Genomic DNA, 17,518 nt, shown 5'->3' with positions numbered 1-17,518 from the left:
AAAATGAAGGGAAGAGGAATTTGTTAGAGGTCATCAAAGTTTACCTAATTTTAATAAACCTTATATAAATACACTTGAATTCGGGTATGTTTTTCTTCTCACTTCAGATAACACAGGATAAAATTTTCAAAGCAAGACTGGCTTCTTGTTATCTGATTTCCACAGAAGGATATTATTGGAGGGACTTAGAACAACACATACCTGGAAGAACTTAAATTTCTTAAGAAATTAAGAGGTTTGGCATTTTTGTTTTGCAATACGTTTGCAGAAAAGAAAGTCATACCTGAGGGAGTAAGCAAACTGAGTTCAGACATTATGGGACAAACATTCTGTTTGTTTCCCATTACTAGTGACCAAAATAACCTAAACTGATGTATAAAGGACACAGAAGTAAGGATGAAGTAGCAAAGGACTGAAGAGACGCTAGATGGAGGTAGTCCTTGAGAAATATCTTAGTGTTAGTCTCACACTAACGTTCACACTGCAGAGGTCTTCTGGCTGCAGTAGCTACTTCTAGAAAGACTTTTTATCAACTGATTGCCGAGTATCAAGACAATCCAGTTGAGTCAGTGACACAGAACAGTTCTGAAAAATGAGCCCACTCAGAGGAAAATATTATTTTCATTTACTTTGGATTTTGCCCTGTAGTGATTTACGTTGAAGGATAAGCCACATTTGTCTCAAAGGCAGTCTAAAGATCTTTTATGAAAACCAAAAAAGTGAGCTGTTATAGTCTTGAATTACCATGAAGGAATGCAAAATGACAGCATTCTCCATAACTACTCAAGGACAGCTTTTTCCAAAAGCCTGTTATGAAGTGAGAAATTCAAAGCATCCTCAATCACCAAGATTTATATTTATTTATTTTAAATGCAAAGCAGCTGGGCAAAATGTTAGCAGTTTCATACACATTCAATTTATTTATAAATTTCAAGCTTTGATTGCTTAAAATTTTTAGACAAAGACTTTAGGATATTTTTCAGATTCTTAGTACTAAATCTGAAAAATACTTGTAAGTATAACTGTTTTCCAGTTAGATAGAAAATATCTATAATTTAAAAAAAATATTTAAAAGCTTTGGAATTTGGTACATTATTTATTTTAAGTCTAAAAATATTAGTCAAACAGATGTTTTTAATTACAATGGACCTACACACAAAAAATAATTTGCCTGAGTATTTTAATTTGTTTATGAATGTTTACATGTCATAGATAGCTTATAAAGTACAGCTTTTTTTTTTTTTTTTTTTTTTAAACTACTATTCAGGTATTAGCTCACTCATTTTGCCATTTCAGATATGATTATAGAAAATCTGATGCATACTAGTCAAAAACAGCCTTATTTTACAGGCATGCTTTATTTCACTTAAACACTGCATTAATGGAAATTCACATTTGCACACTCTATGCACAGCAGTATCTGTAATACACAAGTTGCTATAACAAATGCAGATATTCAGGTCAAGTAAGATATATGCATCTTTTTGGAAGAATGTGGGTGGAGTTTTTCCTTTCTCTTCTTTTCTCTTCTTTTCTCTTCTTTTCTCTTCTTTTCTCCTCTTTTCTCCTCTTTTTTTCATTTCTTATTTTCCCATTTTTAAGAAATAACATTAATTCTAACCTGCGGAACTTTTAAAATGTTTTTTAAATGTAAGACAAGAACATATTACACAGTTTTGTGCAACATATCTTGCCACGACTTTCAAGAAATACAATAAGAATAGTTTAAAGACTGTAAGTGACTTTTGTCCCTGATATACCTCAGTTTATTTTGAAAAAGACTGTAAATATTTAGTTTAAGAAAGAACAATGAAGGAAGTGTAAGGCATCATGCAGTAGGCAATAGCAAGGAAGTCAGGACTCAGTCTTTCCTGAGGGCCGCTGCTAAGAGATTGTCTCCTCAAATGAAACTGTTCTCTCAGTTTCAATAAAGAATTAAGCAATGGTAATTCTCTAAAATCATTTGCAGTAAGCAAAATATTAACACTAAATTATGTACTTTTTACTCTCAAATATTATTTTTCAAACACGTTAGGGATTATTACTAAACTGTTACAGGATAACAGGAGCAAAGTGTGACCAAAGTTACCATAGCACCATGTACCTTTATAAAAAACAAAGCTTTCTTCAATATGCAATTTGCATTTGTACACGATTACCAGTAGGATATCCCAGTGTACAGATCCTAATGCCACAGAATTCTGATTCATAATTTGCGTAAGACTTGGTTGGGTTGCATCAACTTGAAGATAAAATGACTTTTGAGTAAAATATTTTGCAATTAACTATCTTTCTGAAAAAATCTCACTGTTTTTAAGCTTCAGTTTTAACCAAATACCACATACTACTTGATTCTGAGAGCTTACCAATCATCTGAAGGAACACTATAGTCCTCAGGTTCAGGGCAATCGCTGCACATGAAGCAAGAGAGGAAAAGAGGAAGAGAAACAGGGATAGGAAAAAGAATCACAAAGGCTAAAAAAAAAATTGGATTATGTATAAAAGAGAAAGCAGTTAATGAAATTAAATGACTAAAAAACGGTAAAGCTATCTCAACTGAGTATTTTGCTGGTGCCTAGAAAATAATACTGCAAAAAATACGATGTTTCTCTTGAGGCTTTATAAAGCAAAAGCTATCATTTTCATTCAGCTGGGAGCACGTCTGTTTACTAACTTCTACCAGTTGAACAAATTACAATTTTTACTTTATATTTCGGTATACACTTGAACAATGTTTTGATTGTAAATGAAAGGTAAGTTTTAATTTTTGTTATGATAACAAAACTTATCTGAGTTCAAATATTCAAGAGCATAGCTAGCCATAGCACATCAGCATTTAGCCCTGTGATGACATGTTTGAATATATCACAATTAGCTGACATAACTGATGTAGAGTTGTGTGTGTGTGTACAAGTAGATATATGAAATATCAGGGTTAGAATTGCACTTTATTACAGCTCTTAATTAAATAAAAAAAACAAAACAACAACACAGTATGGTTAAGGATCAAAGTTTCTCAAAACAGAAAGTTGACATTAGAATCCTCAAAATTATCCAAATGATAAAGCCACACTTCTAGCTTAAGCTGTAAACTTAATCTCACAGACTCGCTTGGTCTCTGCCCACTTTCAGAGGTATCTAATTATCATCTTACTGATTAGACTAGGTCCAGCATCTCTCATACTGGGCAGCCATGCTGTCACTTATATTTTAAGTGCTTCTGCTCTATTCATTGCTCTAAAAAATTTATTTTAAGTAAGCCACCTTGGAAGTTTGAAGCCTTTGCAAACTCAGTTGAAGAATTTGGCTGCAACTATTGACAAATAAGTAATAAAATTCTTTGTTTATCTGGAGAGGTTTCTTAATAGCAACATCAATACCATGAGTTATGTAATTTAAACAATATTCATAAAAGCTATCTAGATTATGTGGTAAAGCACGGCAGTTCAAATTCTTGTTCATCTTCTGTTATCTACTGAAAAAGCATGTAAAATATGAAGCATGGACTAATAAGGAAGTCCATGCACTTTTGCAAATGTGAGCGCAGACTTTGCTTTTAAAAAAAATAAAAGAAACAAACACTGAACAGACACAGTAACAGAAAAAAAAACAAGTATACTGAAGTTGTGTTATAGCAGTAAGGATAGCTATACTTTTGCTTGCAGAAAGAAGCATTCATGGTTCCTATTAACAGCATTTCATAGTCACGAACAAATCGATTCCTAGTTGCATCTACTGCTAGGCACAAAAGATAACCTTTATTATGGTGTTAATTTAACTGTATTCAAATATGCATAGGCAGAGGAAAGGCATACAAATAAACAAATAAGTATATAATAAAATACCTACCCATAAGCAACTCCTGCCACAGTACATTTTTTAAATTGCATGACGTTACATGTCAGAGTACCCGTTTTGTCAGAAAATATGTATTTGACCTAAATGAATGATGAAATCATTATGTATTAATTTTGGCAGTTACTTACATATCCAGTACAATTTTGGCTATAAAAACAATAAAGTAAATAAATTTTTACCACTTCCGCAGTGTTCAAAGCATCACAGAACAATCTGAGTTGGAACGAACTTTAAGGTCCTTCCAAGCTCCTGCTGTAGGCAGGGTTGCCACCCACCAGATCAGATTGCCCAGGGCCCTATCCAATCTGGCCTTGAAAGCCTCCAGGGATGGGGCATCCACAGCTTCTCTGGGCAGCCTATTAAAGTGCATCACCACTCTGAGTGAAGAATGTCTTCTGTATATCTAATCTAAATCTATCCTCTTTTAGTTTAAAGCCATTACCCCATGTCCTATCACTATACTCCCTGATAAAGAATCCTCCCCACCCTTTATGTACTGGAAGAATGCTACAGGGCCCAGATGTATCTGCAAAGTCAGACTTTCAGAAAACAAAGAGCACACAACTGAGCTCCTGTGAAAAGTGACTGCTTTTACAATATTAAGAGGGAACTCTAAAGCAAAATGCAGAATTTATCTCTATCAAAATAAAGAAAAACATGTAAAATAAAAAGACTAAGGAGCAGATGTTTTTAAAAATAAACTTTCACATATTTTTTTAATAATTTAGATTTTAAAACACTGACTTAGAGCCAGTAATCTTTTCTACCTGCCCAAGTTCCTCATTGAGATTGGAAGTACGAGCCATTGCAGCAGTATCAGTAGGTTCATAATGCATGTCTATGTCCTACAAAAAAAATGAAAGCATATGTTTCAAAATTATCTTTCCAGAACTTGTTATGAAAAGAAATCTGGTATGTAATCAGAAAAGAAAAAAAAAACACAAAAGAACAGATTGAACATAAAAACAAGGGATCTACTTCTATTTATTTCAACATGGGAGCCACAGACACAATCAGATCACTTCCAAATATCTCCACAAGAAATTAGATTTTTCGTTTTAACATCAGAATCTGTAAAGACTAAGATTTCACAGAACACTGGAAGTAATCTGAGTACTAGCAAAACTGTTGAACCCATGCATCTAAAACAGATTTGTCAATAGATAGATACATTGTAATACTTAGCATGAAGCAAGTCTAACTATTCACATTGTTCTCACTTCTAAATACTATGATAAATATTCCTTAAGCTGAAGACAGAGATAAATTTAAGAGTGCACAAAAACTTTAGGATACATTGTTAAGTCGTTTTCTTCCTTCTCTCTCATCTTTAGTCCTGTCCTCCCGTTCCGTCCCCCCCCCACTTCCCCGAGAACAAACTCAAACAATAACAGTTCCATTTAAAATACAATAAAAATATGAAAACACTGTAAAGTATGGCAGTGTAGTGCTACAAATTGCAGATAACCAAATTCTCTACACTAATACCTTATGTACACACAGAAGGATAATGTTTAAGATAGAAAACATCCAGACTTCCCTATTAACATAAATGTATTTAAAGACAACAAATCCCTCATTATGAGAAATAGAGGGAACAGAAGTTACAACTATCTCCTTTGGGATTCGCTCCATAGACACTAGTTGCCAATCTGCACATTCAATGTAGGTTAGCCTTTACTGAATAGGGAACACAAAGGAACAAATTCCTCCCATTCTTTTATAATTTGCATAATAATTTTGCCATAGCACAAAAGAAATAAAAAATAGCTGACTACTCACAAAAATAATTAACTTTTACAATGAACTATGGTTTTGCTAATGAGTATTTTCTTTTATCTCTATCTGCCTGACCTCGCACAAATCTATTTTTTACATTTGACCAAGGAATCAGATTAAAGAGTTGACAATGGTATGAGTAACTTATATCTAGATAAAATTGAAAACCTGAAGGCATGATAAAAAAATCCCTTATGTGGCTTTAAGAAAAAAAACAAACAAAAAAAAAACCACAAAGAAAACCCAAACCAATATTCGTCCGCCAAACAAAAACCCAACTGATAACCCCTTTTCTAATGGCAGAAAAAGAAACTGACCAAATGTTCTTTATACACTCTGCAAAATACTAATAGACAATGTTCCAAAACCTTTAAAATGCAGTGGCAAAAAAAAGAAAAAAGGCTAAATATAGGGAAAAAAAAACAAACAAACATGGGGCTAAGCTCGGAAAGAACAAAAATGAAACAGTACAAAACTCCACTAGAATGCAAGCTACTTTCTTCTGATCATTCTGGCTGAAGCTCTGATGCCTCAGAATTAATGAGAAAGAACAAAGCACTGTAAAAAGGGCTACAAAAAGCTTGTATGAGTATAAAATGGTAAATAAAGCCACATATAAATTACCTTCTTGGGTCTCAGTAATAATAAACAGCACTCAAGTATTTACTATAAGAAAACAAATCTATATACAAACAAGCATTTAACTTAATTGTAAGCCACTTAGTTTTAGAAATTAATATTTATTATAGAAATATTTACCCAATTTATGAAATACGCTTGGATAAATTTAACAACTTCAAGTGTAACCAACAAACTGATTGGAATTAGATTATTGAAGAGAATGATAAAAGTCAAGAAGTTCAAACCAAAGTTGCTTGCTCCACCATCTGCCAAAAAAACAAAGCAAATCAGAAAATTTAAGACCATATTTAAAAGCAAGCGTATGTAGTGTATTCAGAACATTAATTGCTGATTTATAATTTTGTCTAAAAAGACACATAAGAAATTTATAAATTACTGCCTTAAAAACTGGATGCAACAGGAAAGGTTCCTTAAATAACATGAACCATCAGCAATTTAAGAGTACTGAGACTACATTCCTCAACAATGAATAACAAGACCAACGTGTTAGTCCATGTTAAGAAATACTCTTGTGTTAGCCGATATACGTTTATGACTAGGGCTTGGAAATGCATTATCTGGTTTTAGCAGCGCCTACAGCCTGATATTAAGAGAGAAGAAAATAGACCAAGGGTCAGACACTCAGTTTCACAGTGGCTAAGATGTTTCAAATTGTGGCCTGTTGCAGAAGGCTGCCTTCCAGAAAATCAGCAGCTCTCCCAATTGAAAATCCTGGTGATCCTGTTCCAGTCTTTTTATTGTACACACTGTCCCTTTGCATTTCTACTGTATGCAATTCAGAAGTGCTTCAAAAACACATGCTGTTTCATTTTTTTCTTTTATGGCAAAAGAAAAAAAAAGAATCCATCAATGTGCTCAGGGTCATCAATGCATGTGCTTTACAAACATCCTTCAGGCATATACAGGGCTGTGGGCCTATGGCATGTGGACCTGCTTGTTACAGTAAAATCCAAGTTTTGGATACTTTCGTTAATACCAATTCTAGCATCAAATGAAGTACAAATCTGAAAGATCATGGAGGTAACACTGTTATTCTAACTAATGGCAATCTAGATTAAATTAAGTTTGATACATATTGCTATGTTGTTAAAAATAAAAATTGTGCTAACAAAATTCCAAATAGCATTCCTCAGGACAGAAGAGATGGAACTCTACTGAGAATGCAATTAAATAAACAGCAAAATTCAATAAAGATAAAAAGGAATAAATTCTTACGTATTAGCAGCACCTTGATCAAGAACAATTCTAAAGGGCATAACTTAAAGAAACATCAGAAGTCCATTTAATCATGTGATGTATCAGGAAGTGGACTGATAAGGACAATCACTTGAAAATCCCATCAAATCTCAATGACCACTATTTCAATTTTCTTATTCTCAGGAATAAAAAATAAAAGCTTCAGAACTGCTTCCACAGACTTCCATAATTATTTATTTGACTACTACATTGGGCAGCTTTGTATTCAAGACTCGTTGGTGTCAGAAGAAGAAAATTTAGTTCTAGCCTGACTACCTAAGTAAAGAAGCTCTAAACCCTCTGTAAGAAATTCTGAAAACATCACTAACAGATCACAAAGTATATTTATGAAGACTTCCTTTAGATCTAGTTCCCTCATTGAGAATTGAATCCTGTCAATACATTGCATCCTGCTGGAAGACCTTCATTCCATTGCCTTTGTCAACTGAGAGTAGAGCTGTCCATATACTAGGTAAGAGGAGATCTCTGAGCCTGTTAATTTCAGGAGCAGCCTGCTTGGATCTGACACTGGCAGGCAGTATTTACTTAGATTCTTGAATAGTGTAACTATAAAGCTGCAGCATCATTTTCTGGGATAAGGGAGTTTAAAAATTTGGGGAAGAAACTGCAGCTTTACATCAGCAATTACTGACAATTGCTTCATTTTGGTATCAATGAATTTGACTATGTCAGCAGAATACAGCAAGTATTGGAATGAAAATGAAAAAAATACCAATAATGTAGTGATGTCAATTTTCTGAATGGCCTATTCAGTAAATGAAAGTTACTGCTAGAAGGATACATTTTTCAGCATTCAGGTGGCATCTGCTGAACAGCGTGTTAACAAATATTCTTCTGTAGGAATTGTTCCCTCTGTACTGTGTAAACTACATCCCTTCTATGAGCAAAGAAAAAAGGATAACATTGGCTGAGCACCTGGCAAGGCAAAGTCTGCTGTGTTCCTTCCCTCAGTTGCAGAGATGCAGAAGCTTCGACAACAAATCTTGCCTTTCTGAATTTAGCAACAACTCACATTGCAAAGAAAGGTAAAACTTAGACTAGCTGTGATAAACCTAGACTAACAACTTCAGTAAACAACCAGTAAACAAGGACTGATTGAAGGATGGCAATCATCCCCCTTTCCAAAAATGAAAGGATCAGGACAAGTGAACAGTAAAATAGTAATACATTACTTTACAGCTTACAATTTAGATCAAGATACCAATCTCTTTCAGTATGCCTTCGATTCCATACAGCTGAACCAATAGAGCAGATCAAAGACATGGCAATAAGGATGCAGAAAAGAATCAAAATCTGAATATTCGTAATTCGTTCCACATTAGACATTTTAAGAGGTGGACTTGTTGAATTCTGCAAAAGACAAAAAAACATAGTGGTCATTAAAAGATGTCCAGAGTTCTAATTTCCAAATTACAGGCTATTGAATTCTTTTCTAAATATTCTCCCAGGTATCATCATGATAAATGGCATAAATGTTTCACTCAAAGAAAAAGAAAGCAAGAAAAAAAAAAATTTAGACACCAACAGCTAACCATAAACATTTAAAACATGATTTAAATATATGTGCAAACATCCTATCAGAGCTATAGAAAGTTACTGGTAATTAATACAATCAAGTTTATTTTAAAATAACTGCTTTAAAGATCAGAAAAGCAATAAATGAGACATGCACAACCAAACTGAAAGCATTCTTTTTGTCGAACAAACACAATTCAGTTTTGATATTTCAAACACCACCAGGAAAATAACCTCATAGCTTAAGAATGGCTCTCCTCCCTCCTTATTTTGTAAAGCAAGTTTCACTCCATTTTCTGACAAGAATGCTTACCTTTGTACTTGAAAGAAAGCTCCACAAGAGGACAGTTTTAGGAGCAGTCAAAAATAAAAAAAGAGGAACAGGCAAACTATAACGATCCAACTTACTAATAAAACAGTTTTCAAAAACACAAGTTAAAAACAGAATCAAAAAACATGCTCACTAGTGGAAAACTACTCTTTCTAAGCAATCGATAACTGTCTAACAGCTCTAAAAGCAGTTATTTTCTTGAAGCCAAACCGATAAATATGCATTATTACTGACATTTCAACTATTATACTTAATCTAGTCATGTTTTCTTAAACTTTCTTTTTTTGCGTGTCCTATTACACAGACATATTAAAGATAACAAGGAAATTATAAGAAAATTTTTAAAAAATAAATGCAAGCGACAAACCTGCATAAGTTTTGTGTCATGTCCTGTATAGACAACTATCCCATGAACCCACTGAGTATTTCTCAACTGAGCTCCACGTAAAAGAATCTGGTCAGATCCCAATGGAACAGTACTAGAAGAAAGCATTTTTGTATTTTAGCAACAGAACAGTTAATGTCAATGCAATAAGAATAATGCATAATCCATAAGAATAAATGCAAACAGCATTTGTTAAGACTTACTAGCTCATTTCTCCAAATTTAGATGATTATAGTAAATACACCAGAACCTCATTTTCAGTGTTAAAGTATTTGGTGTGCTGACTTAGAGAGAATCTGACACTTTAAAGCAAGTCAAATACGGAGCCCAAATATTTAACTTTACAATAGTATTACTTATCACTTAATTTTGATTATTAACATTAAATATATGGTACTACATAGTAAACACGCCGAAACCAAGAATGTTAATTTTCCCTTCAGATTACAAATTTTTATCTAATCCCACACTGAAACATGACAGCTCTTACAAAATTGATTTTTCCAAAGCAGTTATGTCTATTTAAATACTATCAGATTTGCCAATAGTGTCTTAGTGCTTGCCATTCTCGCTTAAATCTATCATCTCCACAGCTGCTGAAAATCAACATGTTAGGATAACACATAAGTTGCTTGATGATAGCAGTTATACCCTCTGATACATAAGCTATAAATAGCCTGAGCAAGCCATCATATTTAGTAATATTTCTGTCAGTTTCAGAAAGTTTCATGTATTATTTTCTCCTAAACCCTTATTTCCCCTTCTATCCTCTCATAAAAAAGCTTTTAAAGTGAAAAGACTGCAAGTAAAAAAGAAACAACACATTCTTCTTCCCCTAAAAATAACAGTAGCAATAGAATTTTTTTTTGAATAAGTTCACACAGAAACTAGGAAAAAAAAAACCTGTTCTGAAAAAAAAATGTTTGAATATTTTTCCATACAAAATAGGCAAATAACAAATACCACATTGTTACTATAAATACTACAATACCACGACTTACAGTCTAGGATACTACCAAAAAACAGAAAAAAAAACCCTTAAAAATATACAACTACTGAAATTGACTTGAATTGTAGCATTTTCATTTTGTGGTAAAATAAGAAGAAAATTATTTTCTTTTCAAGTATGAAAGGAACTGAAGGGCTCTGAAGTAGCTAATAATGATTAAGAGGGACTCATTTTGTCATCAAATACTATTTCCTTTTTTTAAAATGCATTCCTTTCTCTAAAGCATTCAAAGTTATGAAACAAATTGTCATTTCAAGAGTAACCAGATCTTTCAAGACTATTAACAAGAATTTCACCTATAAAAAATTAAAGTAATAGCCTTTTTGATAATATGCCTATGTTATCCACAGATAAACTGAAAACTTTTAAAGCTGTAGAACTTCTCTGAACGCCAAGACTTTCTGTCCCTTCTACTAACATGAAGAGGTAAAGGAACTCAAGTATGGCAGTACTAAAAACTTTGTACTCCTACTTGTACTCCTTGAAGTGTCAGATTGAGTTCTAAGACTCCTGCAACTTCTTAGCCCTCCTGCTTATTTCCCCTCTTAAAAAACTCTGATGAGTATGCAGTGAAGTCCCTTCTACTGCAGGAGCCATTGTTGTTTTTCCCCCACCCCTCCAAACAGCTCTCAAATGGCTATGGATACCCCTCCAACATGGAACAGGATTTTATCCTCAAGGGCCTGTTACTAAGAAGACTATTAAAACAGAATGGTGTTTGCAGCCTGTGGGAGTGGTCTCCAGCACTACTGCTGCACAGATGAAGATAAACAACAGAACAACAGGGGACAGACATAGAAAGTCCCCATCTGCTAGGTATCATGCTACTTTCAACATTGAGACCACACCCCATTCTGTAAAGTGCTATCATTGGATAGAGCACTCAAGTGTCTTGGCCTCAACCTTCTCAAAACTGCCCCAGCTCATCTGGTTCCTACTGTATACTGCACGACTAATGGTTTCTCACCAATATATGTTGCTTATATTCAGTGAAGAATGTTCTTAATGGGGAAATATCCCTGCAGCATACTACCCAGCCAAGGCTGTCACTGGCATATTAATTTCAAGGACATGTTTGAAACCTTACATAGCAAGGTGATTTTCTTTTTATTAAGTGTTTATTCACAATTTCCTCAAGAGTGTCTTCAGGAAAATGTTTACTTCAGGTCTGCACAGTAAATGTCTATTCTTGTAACTTGCCAATCTATTTTTCTTTGAGGTATTTATCTAATCATAACTTCAGATTTATCCAGGCAAAAGAACTTTTCTCCTTTCTCCAGCTAATAGTCTTTAGCTCCTAAAAATCATACACATTTATGAGCATAAAAAAAGAGCGGAACCTTTCACATACAGAGTTAACAGACTCAAACACTGAGGATACAATGAAAATATTTTTGACCTTAACAGAATCTACAGATCTTGGAAAAAAAAATTAGTTGTAGTGGAGTTCTACTTTCTTGAATATTAAAAATCCAAAAAGAACCATTGCCTTTTTACAGCCGCTCTCCCATGAAATGAAGAAGAAAGGACTGAAAAGACCACCCAGATACAACATTTACGGACCACAGCATTCTTGTACTCCAATGAATTATATAAAATGAAAGAAGAAATAAAAGGGAGAAGTGTCCATTACTCCTTTTCCTTTCCTTTTCCAAAAACGTCAAGATAGTGGATACAGTGAAAAATCTAATTGTGGGATCTTAAACAACTAGATAAATGCCAGTTAGGTTTGTGTTACAGATAACATGGGCAGAAAGAGAACTCATCTTTCATTTTTTTCTGGTTGGAAATTAAGTCAGGATCCAAAAAAAGTTACTTACCTGCAATTCTTTTTCACTGAAGGTAAGTATTATATTAGAACCACACTTTTGGAACTATCCTACTAAACAGCAAATATATGTAAATGTTCCCAGACTGAATTTCTCAAATGACAATTTGCTTGACCAGCAGATGGCATGCTCCTACACATTCTCGAGGCATACCAGCCATCACCACATTACTCAAATTTTAAAATTAAATAATTCAGTTAAGCAGAAAAGTGTTTTCTCCCTAGTCAGGGAGGAAGGATGGATGTGTGGATCTAGTATAACTATTACCTTCAGAGAAGAATTACAGGTAAATGTTTTTCTCTTCTTAACGACAAGTACAGTGGAATTATAATAGATCCACACTCTTGCGACTGAAAACTCCCGGAATGCATCTGTAAGAAACCAGTAAATAAAAATGGAATATAAAAGAGGTATTTAAGAATTAGTTAGTAGTATATATTATCAGTCTAGAAACACAAACATGGATAATACTGCATATGGAGAAATAAAAGCCTACCAAATAAAAAATAAATAAATAAAAATAATGTAAATCTTCAGGAACGAAGCACTAAACAATTCTCAATCTAATAATAAATTTAAAACTCCTAATATATCAAATTAGCTTTGAAACAGAAGACTCCAAATACCTATTGTGTAAACACTTAAAATTATTAAGAATTTAAGTAGTTTTATAAGCACATGCTGTAATTGCACTGAGGCTGTCCATTTTTAGAGAAACATACTTTCAGTAAGCTAAGGTATTAAATGTCTTTAGGCTACTTAATTAAGAGAGTTTGAAGTACACAGTAATGGATTTAGTTCCTCTAACTAAAACAAACAACAAGATAATAAAAGAGCAAACAAAACAAAAACCCTGCAAAAACAACAACAAAATCATACAAGAAATTTATTTTGTACAGATTCTATAATACATAATTAATAGACAAGGAATGAGATCTTTACAAAGTGAGTTACATACTAGCTACAAATCCCCAAACTATTAGAATTTGGTTCATACACCCTTCTATTATTAATAGCTATTGCTTTCTGAAGATCAGCTAGTATTATAACTCAATCTGCAGACATTAGAAGATTTTACAATTGTAATTTTCTGGAGAATAAAGACTAATAAAGAATATATTAAAAAAAACAAAAAAAATTTTTTTAACCTCTCTAGACTATAGAATGAAGACCTTACAAATTATATTTGGAGTAGATTAACAACACGTACTTATTTACTACTGTACTTATGTACTTATTGAAGCTACCAAGATCTTTCTCCTTGGATTTACATACCCATGCCCATCCAGTCTGATGTTTCCAACAAAGTCATACAGATGTCGGTTTGGGCTCTCACACTCAATTCTGCCTGAAAGTCTCATCAAGCTTTCTATGTCCTTTATATCTGATGTTAGGGGCAAACCCTGTAAAAAAAAGTTTGTTATTTAAAACCACTTTCCAATTTACCATTCTGTGTATTTCAAATCTGACAGTGCAAGACATGAAAACCAGTATTCTTGTGGAAATAAAACAGGACCACTACATTTTACAGTGAGTAAAAGTCACTTTGGTATTGTAAAATATCACCAGCACTAGCAGCTTCTTTCTGCAGTGCTTTTGTCTCTATTATCCTCTAAAAATAAACATACCTGAACAACAAATCCATCCACTTGTTCACTCACAGGAAACCCGCTGAAGTGCAAGAAATAGCTTGAGGTTTAAACATTTATTCCCTCCATTTAACGCAGGGAACAAAAACATTTATGAGATAGCAATAACCCATGGCTTTTTATTCAAACTATTAAAATTTCACAGCCTTCTAAAAGGAGCACTTAAAATGTTTTATAAGCAATAATAAACTAAAAATAATATTGGAAATATTCTCAAAAATGAAATTCTTACCTGTCGAATTTTTAAGTTTGTCTCACCATCTAGGTTAGATGTTTCGATGTAGCACATAGCTTGTGGTTCACTATTAAGAAAAGAAAAATCCTTAATTTTATATTACAATGTCAAAATCAATGAATTTCCTTTAATTTTCTAATATCTGCTTAGGCAATCAGCTTTTTTTTTTTTTCTTTCTTTCCTTATCAAATGTTGAGAACTAAAATAATATACAGTCAAATCTGTGAAATTACCAACAGTACTTCACATTGTCAGAAAAGTTTGCCAGAAGTTACCTTCTCAGATGAAACTCTGCTAAAAATGCAGTATAATTTTATTATTAAGTTTTTACAAGAAATTATATGTAGGCATAAACATAGTATAATTGTAGTGCTTTCTGCCACAGGCAGTGGTAGTTTGAATATGAAAGATTTTTCCAGTGTTCTCCTCCATTTATGTCCACATTATAGACTCTTTATGCAATTTAAAAACATTTTTTAAAAATGCAAATTTTTTCTAAGGTTTATTCAGAAAAATCACAGCTTTCATATTTTATCTCTTTGAGATACACTAATATATGGCTTATATTTTACACTTTTTTCAATACAATTTTTTTTATGTGTAAAACACAGCAGTGATTTTGTATCTTGTACAACACCTCTAGATTTGAATAATGCACAACCATCATGGAGGTGTTAACTAGGCAAACAGAAAGAAGGATAAAATGACTTTTCTGCAAACAGAACAAGAGGTAAAACAGGTCAAGATTTCTGAGTAACTCCACTCAGCTTCCATCTTCTGCATATGAGGACAGAGTACTTACTATTAATATCTGTGATAAATTAAGATCCTGGAAAGGACCAGTAGAGCCATAAAATAAACAAACAAACAAACCAACCAAAAAACCCCACAACTTACAACTTAGAAGAATTAATACTTACTCTCTACACCACTTTGAAGCTAATATTTCTCCTTCTTTCTAGCATGGAATTCAAGAGTCAAGAGCTTTTTTTAAGTTTTTCTTAATACAACAATAGCTGTTGGTATTTATTCTGCAATCATTCTCAAAACTACAGAGGTCACCGTAGCACATTTTTGTGAAGCAAAAACATTAAAATGTACTAAATTATTGTCATAAATTCTTCTCAGGAGAGTATTTTCTTAGCAAACTTTTCTAAAAATGTAAATAACTTCTGCCTAGACTGTTTGGCTGGAATCACCTGTGTAAAACACTACTACAATCCTAGCATTCTAATTAGTTAATAGTAAAAAAAAAAAACAAACCCAAACAATATTTTTGTGAAGCACTTTTAAGAAAGACTAGGGCAGCAAAGACATTTCCAGTGAAACACATGCTCAATTGTAATTACTTTAGCAGATAAGCAGTGACCTCCAAAGTAAATGAATTACAGCTGGATCAAGGCAGGCCCATTGATTTAGTGAAAAAAAAAAAAAAAAAAAAAAAAAGTTCAGTAACAGTGCAGACAATAGCATAAAGCTGACATGTCTAGGAAACATGCATTTTGTCACAGTACACAAGAACAGTGCTGCTTTTGCCACTGCATGCAGCAGAGAATGTGCAACATTCAAATTTGTGCAGAGGGTCCTCTACCAGTCCTACCAATAATAATCCATATTCTTCACTGACAGAATGAGTTGATGTTTTACTCTGTGTTTATTTAATGGCAACTTTGCTAATAAGATTTCACGAGGATAGTGTAAAATCTAAAAGGTCTGGAACAAGTTCTTGCTTGTTGGAACATTATCATCTATTTACACTTTAAAGGATCTGCACTTACATCAACTGTACCTTTTCTAATTTTATAAGTGCATGGGTTTTTGCTCAAGAAAAATGAATGGCAAAGCAAACACTATCAACACATAAGCATTCTTTATACTTGGTATATGAGGACCCACATACACATATCCTGTGCAACTGGTTTATTCTAACCTTGACGACAGACTGATGAGATCAGCTGGGAGATGTTCCCCATTGGTCACTTTCACTACTTCCCCTACTGCCACCTACACATCCCAGTTTGAAAATGATTAGAACAGAAATATAAGTGATAGGGGAAAAAAACAAAACAAAAAAGAAAACAAATGGACAAAGACAAAAAGACAGAGTTTGAAATTATTATACAAACAATATATGTTAATTAAAATGTCTGATGACATTTTTTTCAAAATCTATTTTTATCAGGTCAGAAATAAAAGAATTAAAATATTTCCATTTCTATTCAAGTGGATCATTTTACTTTAAGGCACCAATTTTAGGCTGGCATTAAACAGAAAGCATAGAATCTCAACTGACAAAAGATTCTAACCACTCCATAAACTGTTTAAAAGCAAAACTAAACCAAATCACAACAAAAGATTATCCAGCAACATATCTGAGAAGCTGAGTGAAAAGAACATGCTAAAAATGATTTTGTGTTTTCTGTTTTTGTTTTATAATCTTCAATTTCCAAGTAACGTGCAAGAAAAAACACATTTTAAGTCTTGTAGGACTGTTATTTCCACTGTAAGAGACAGCATAATCTTAATTATTTTAGGAAACTGTAACTCTCCAGAAATCACCTTGTAAAAAAAAAGAAAAAAAAAAAAAAGAAATAACATTTGTTTGAAATAAAATCAGGTCTGTAGACTTGCATCACTTTTAAAGCCATCAATTGTAATTGGCCATCAGTAAACAGCTGGAAAGCAAAACTGTTAAAACAGTCTTCCTGGGAAATGTGTCACCATGTGAAGACAAGAATTGGAGGAGACTACACTCTGGTGTGCAAGCAGAATTAGAGGTAATGTAGTGGCACAAGGCTCTCTACAGGAGGGCTGCAACAGGCCCCTAGTAACTCAAGAAAGTTGTTTTAGCTGGAAAAAATAACAGAACTGGATCCAGAATAGCAATCAGAATTCACCTCAGGATTCACTTTTGCATGTTTGATCCTAGAAGAAAACCCAACAGGAAAATTCAAGGTGAATAACAGTCATAGAAGGGACAGCGTATTCTGACAAGAGGGGGGCAAAGTGATGTGAAGCTGAGGTAAGTC

The 17,518-nt window shown here is 33.3% G+C and overlaps 1 protein-coding gene across 5 annotated transcripts in view; it reads right to left on the bottom strand.

Annotated features, from left to right (window-relative positions):
• Nucleotides 1-17,518, bottom strand: part of ATP8A1 (ATPase phospholipid transporting 8A1) — a 94,316-nt gene that overhangs the window by 55,063 nt on the left and 21,735 nt on the right. For 3 of the 5 annotated variants that reach the window (XM_085223228.1, XM_085223231.1, XM_085223232.1), the window contains 8 exons: nucleotides 14,487-14,556; nucleotides 13,881-14,008; nucleotides 9,750-9,861; nucleotides 8,721-8,886; nucleotides 6,397-6,524; nucleotides 4,626-4,703; nucleotides 3,850-3,938; nucleotides 2,367-2,411 (listed from right to left, as the gene is read on the bottom strand). In XM_085223228.1, the coding sequence (XP_085079354.1) occupies nucleotides 2,367-2,411; nucleotides 3,850-3,938; nucleotides 4,626-4,703; nucleotides 6,397-6,524; nucleotides 8,721-8,886; nucleotides 9,750-9,861; nucleotides 13,881-14,008; nucleotides 14,487-14,556 (816 nt within the window). Of the gene's footprint in view, nucleotides 1-2,366; nucleotides 2,412-3,849; nucleotides 3,939-4,625; nucleotides 4,704-6,396; nucleotides 6,525-8,720; nucleotides 8,887-9,749; nucleotides 9,862-13,880; nucleotides 14,009-14,486; nucleotides 14,557-16,419; nucleotides 16,494-17,518 lie in introns of all 5 variants that reach the window. The other 2 variants (XM_085223229.1, XM_085223230.1) reach the window with 2 other exon arrangements.

This window comes from Meleagris gallopavo, chromosome 4 (assembly GCF_905368555.1).
Source record: "Meleagris gallopavo chromosome 4, MGAL_WU_HG_1.1, whole genome shotgun sequence".
NCBI classification, from domain to species: Eukaryota; Metazoa; Chordata; class Aves; order Galliformes; family Phasianidae; genus Meleagris; species Meleagris gallopavo.
The sequence above is the reverse complement of the archived record's forward strand: the minus strand, read 5'-3'. Positions and strand labels throughout refer to the sequence as shown.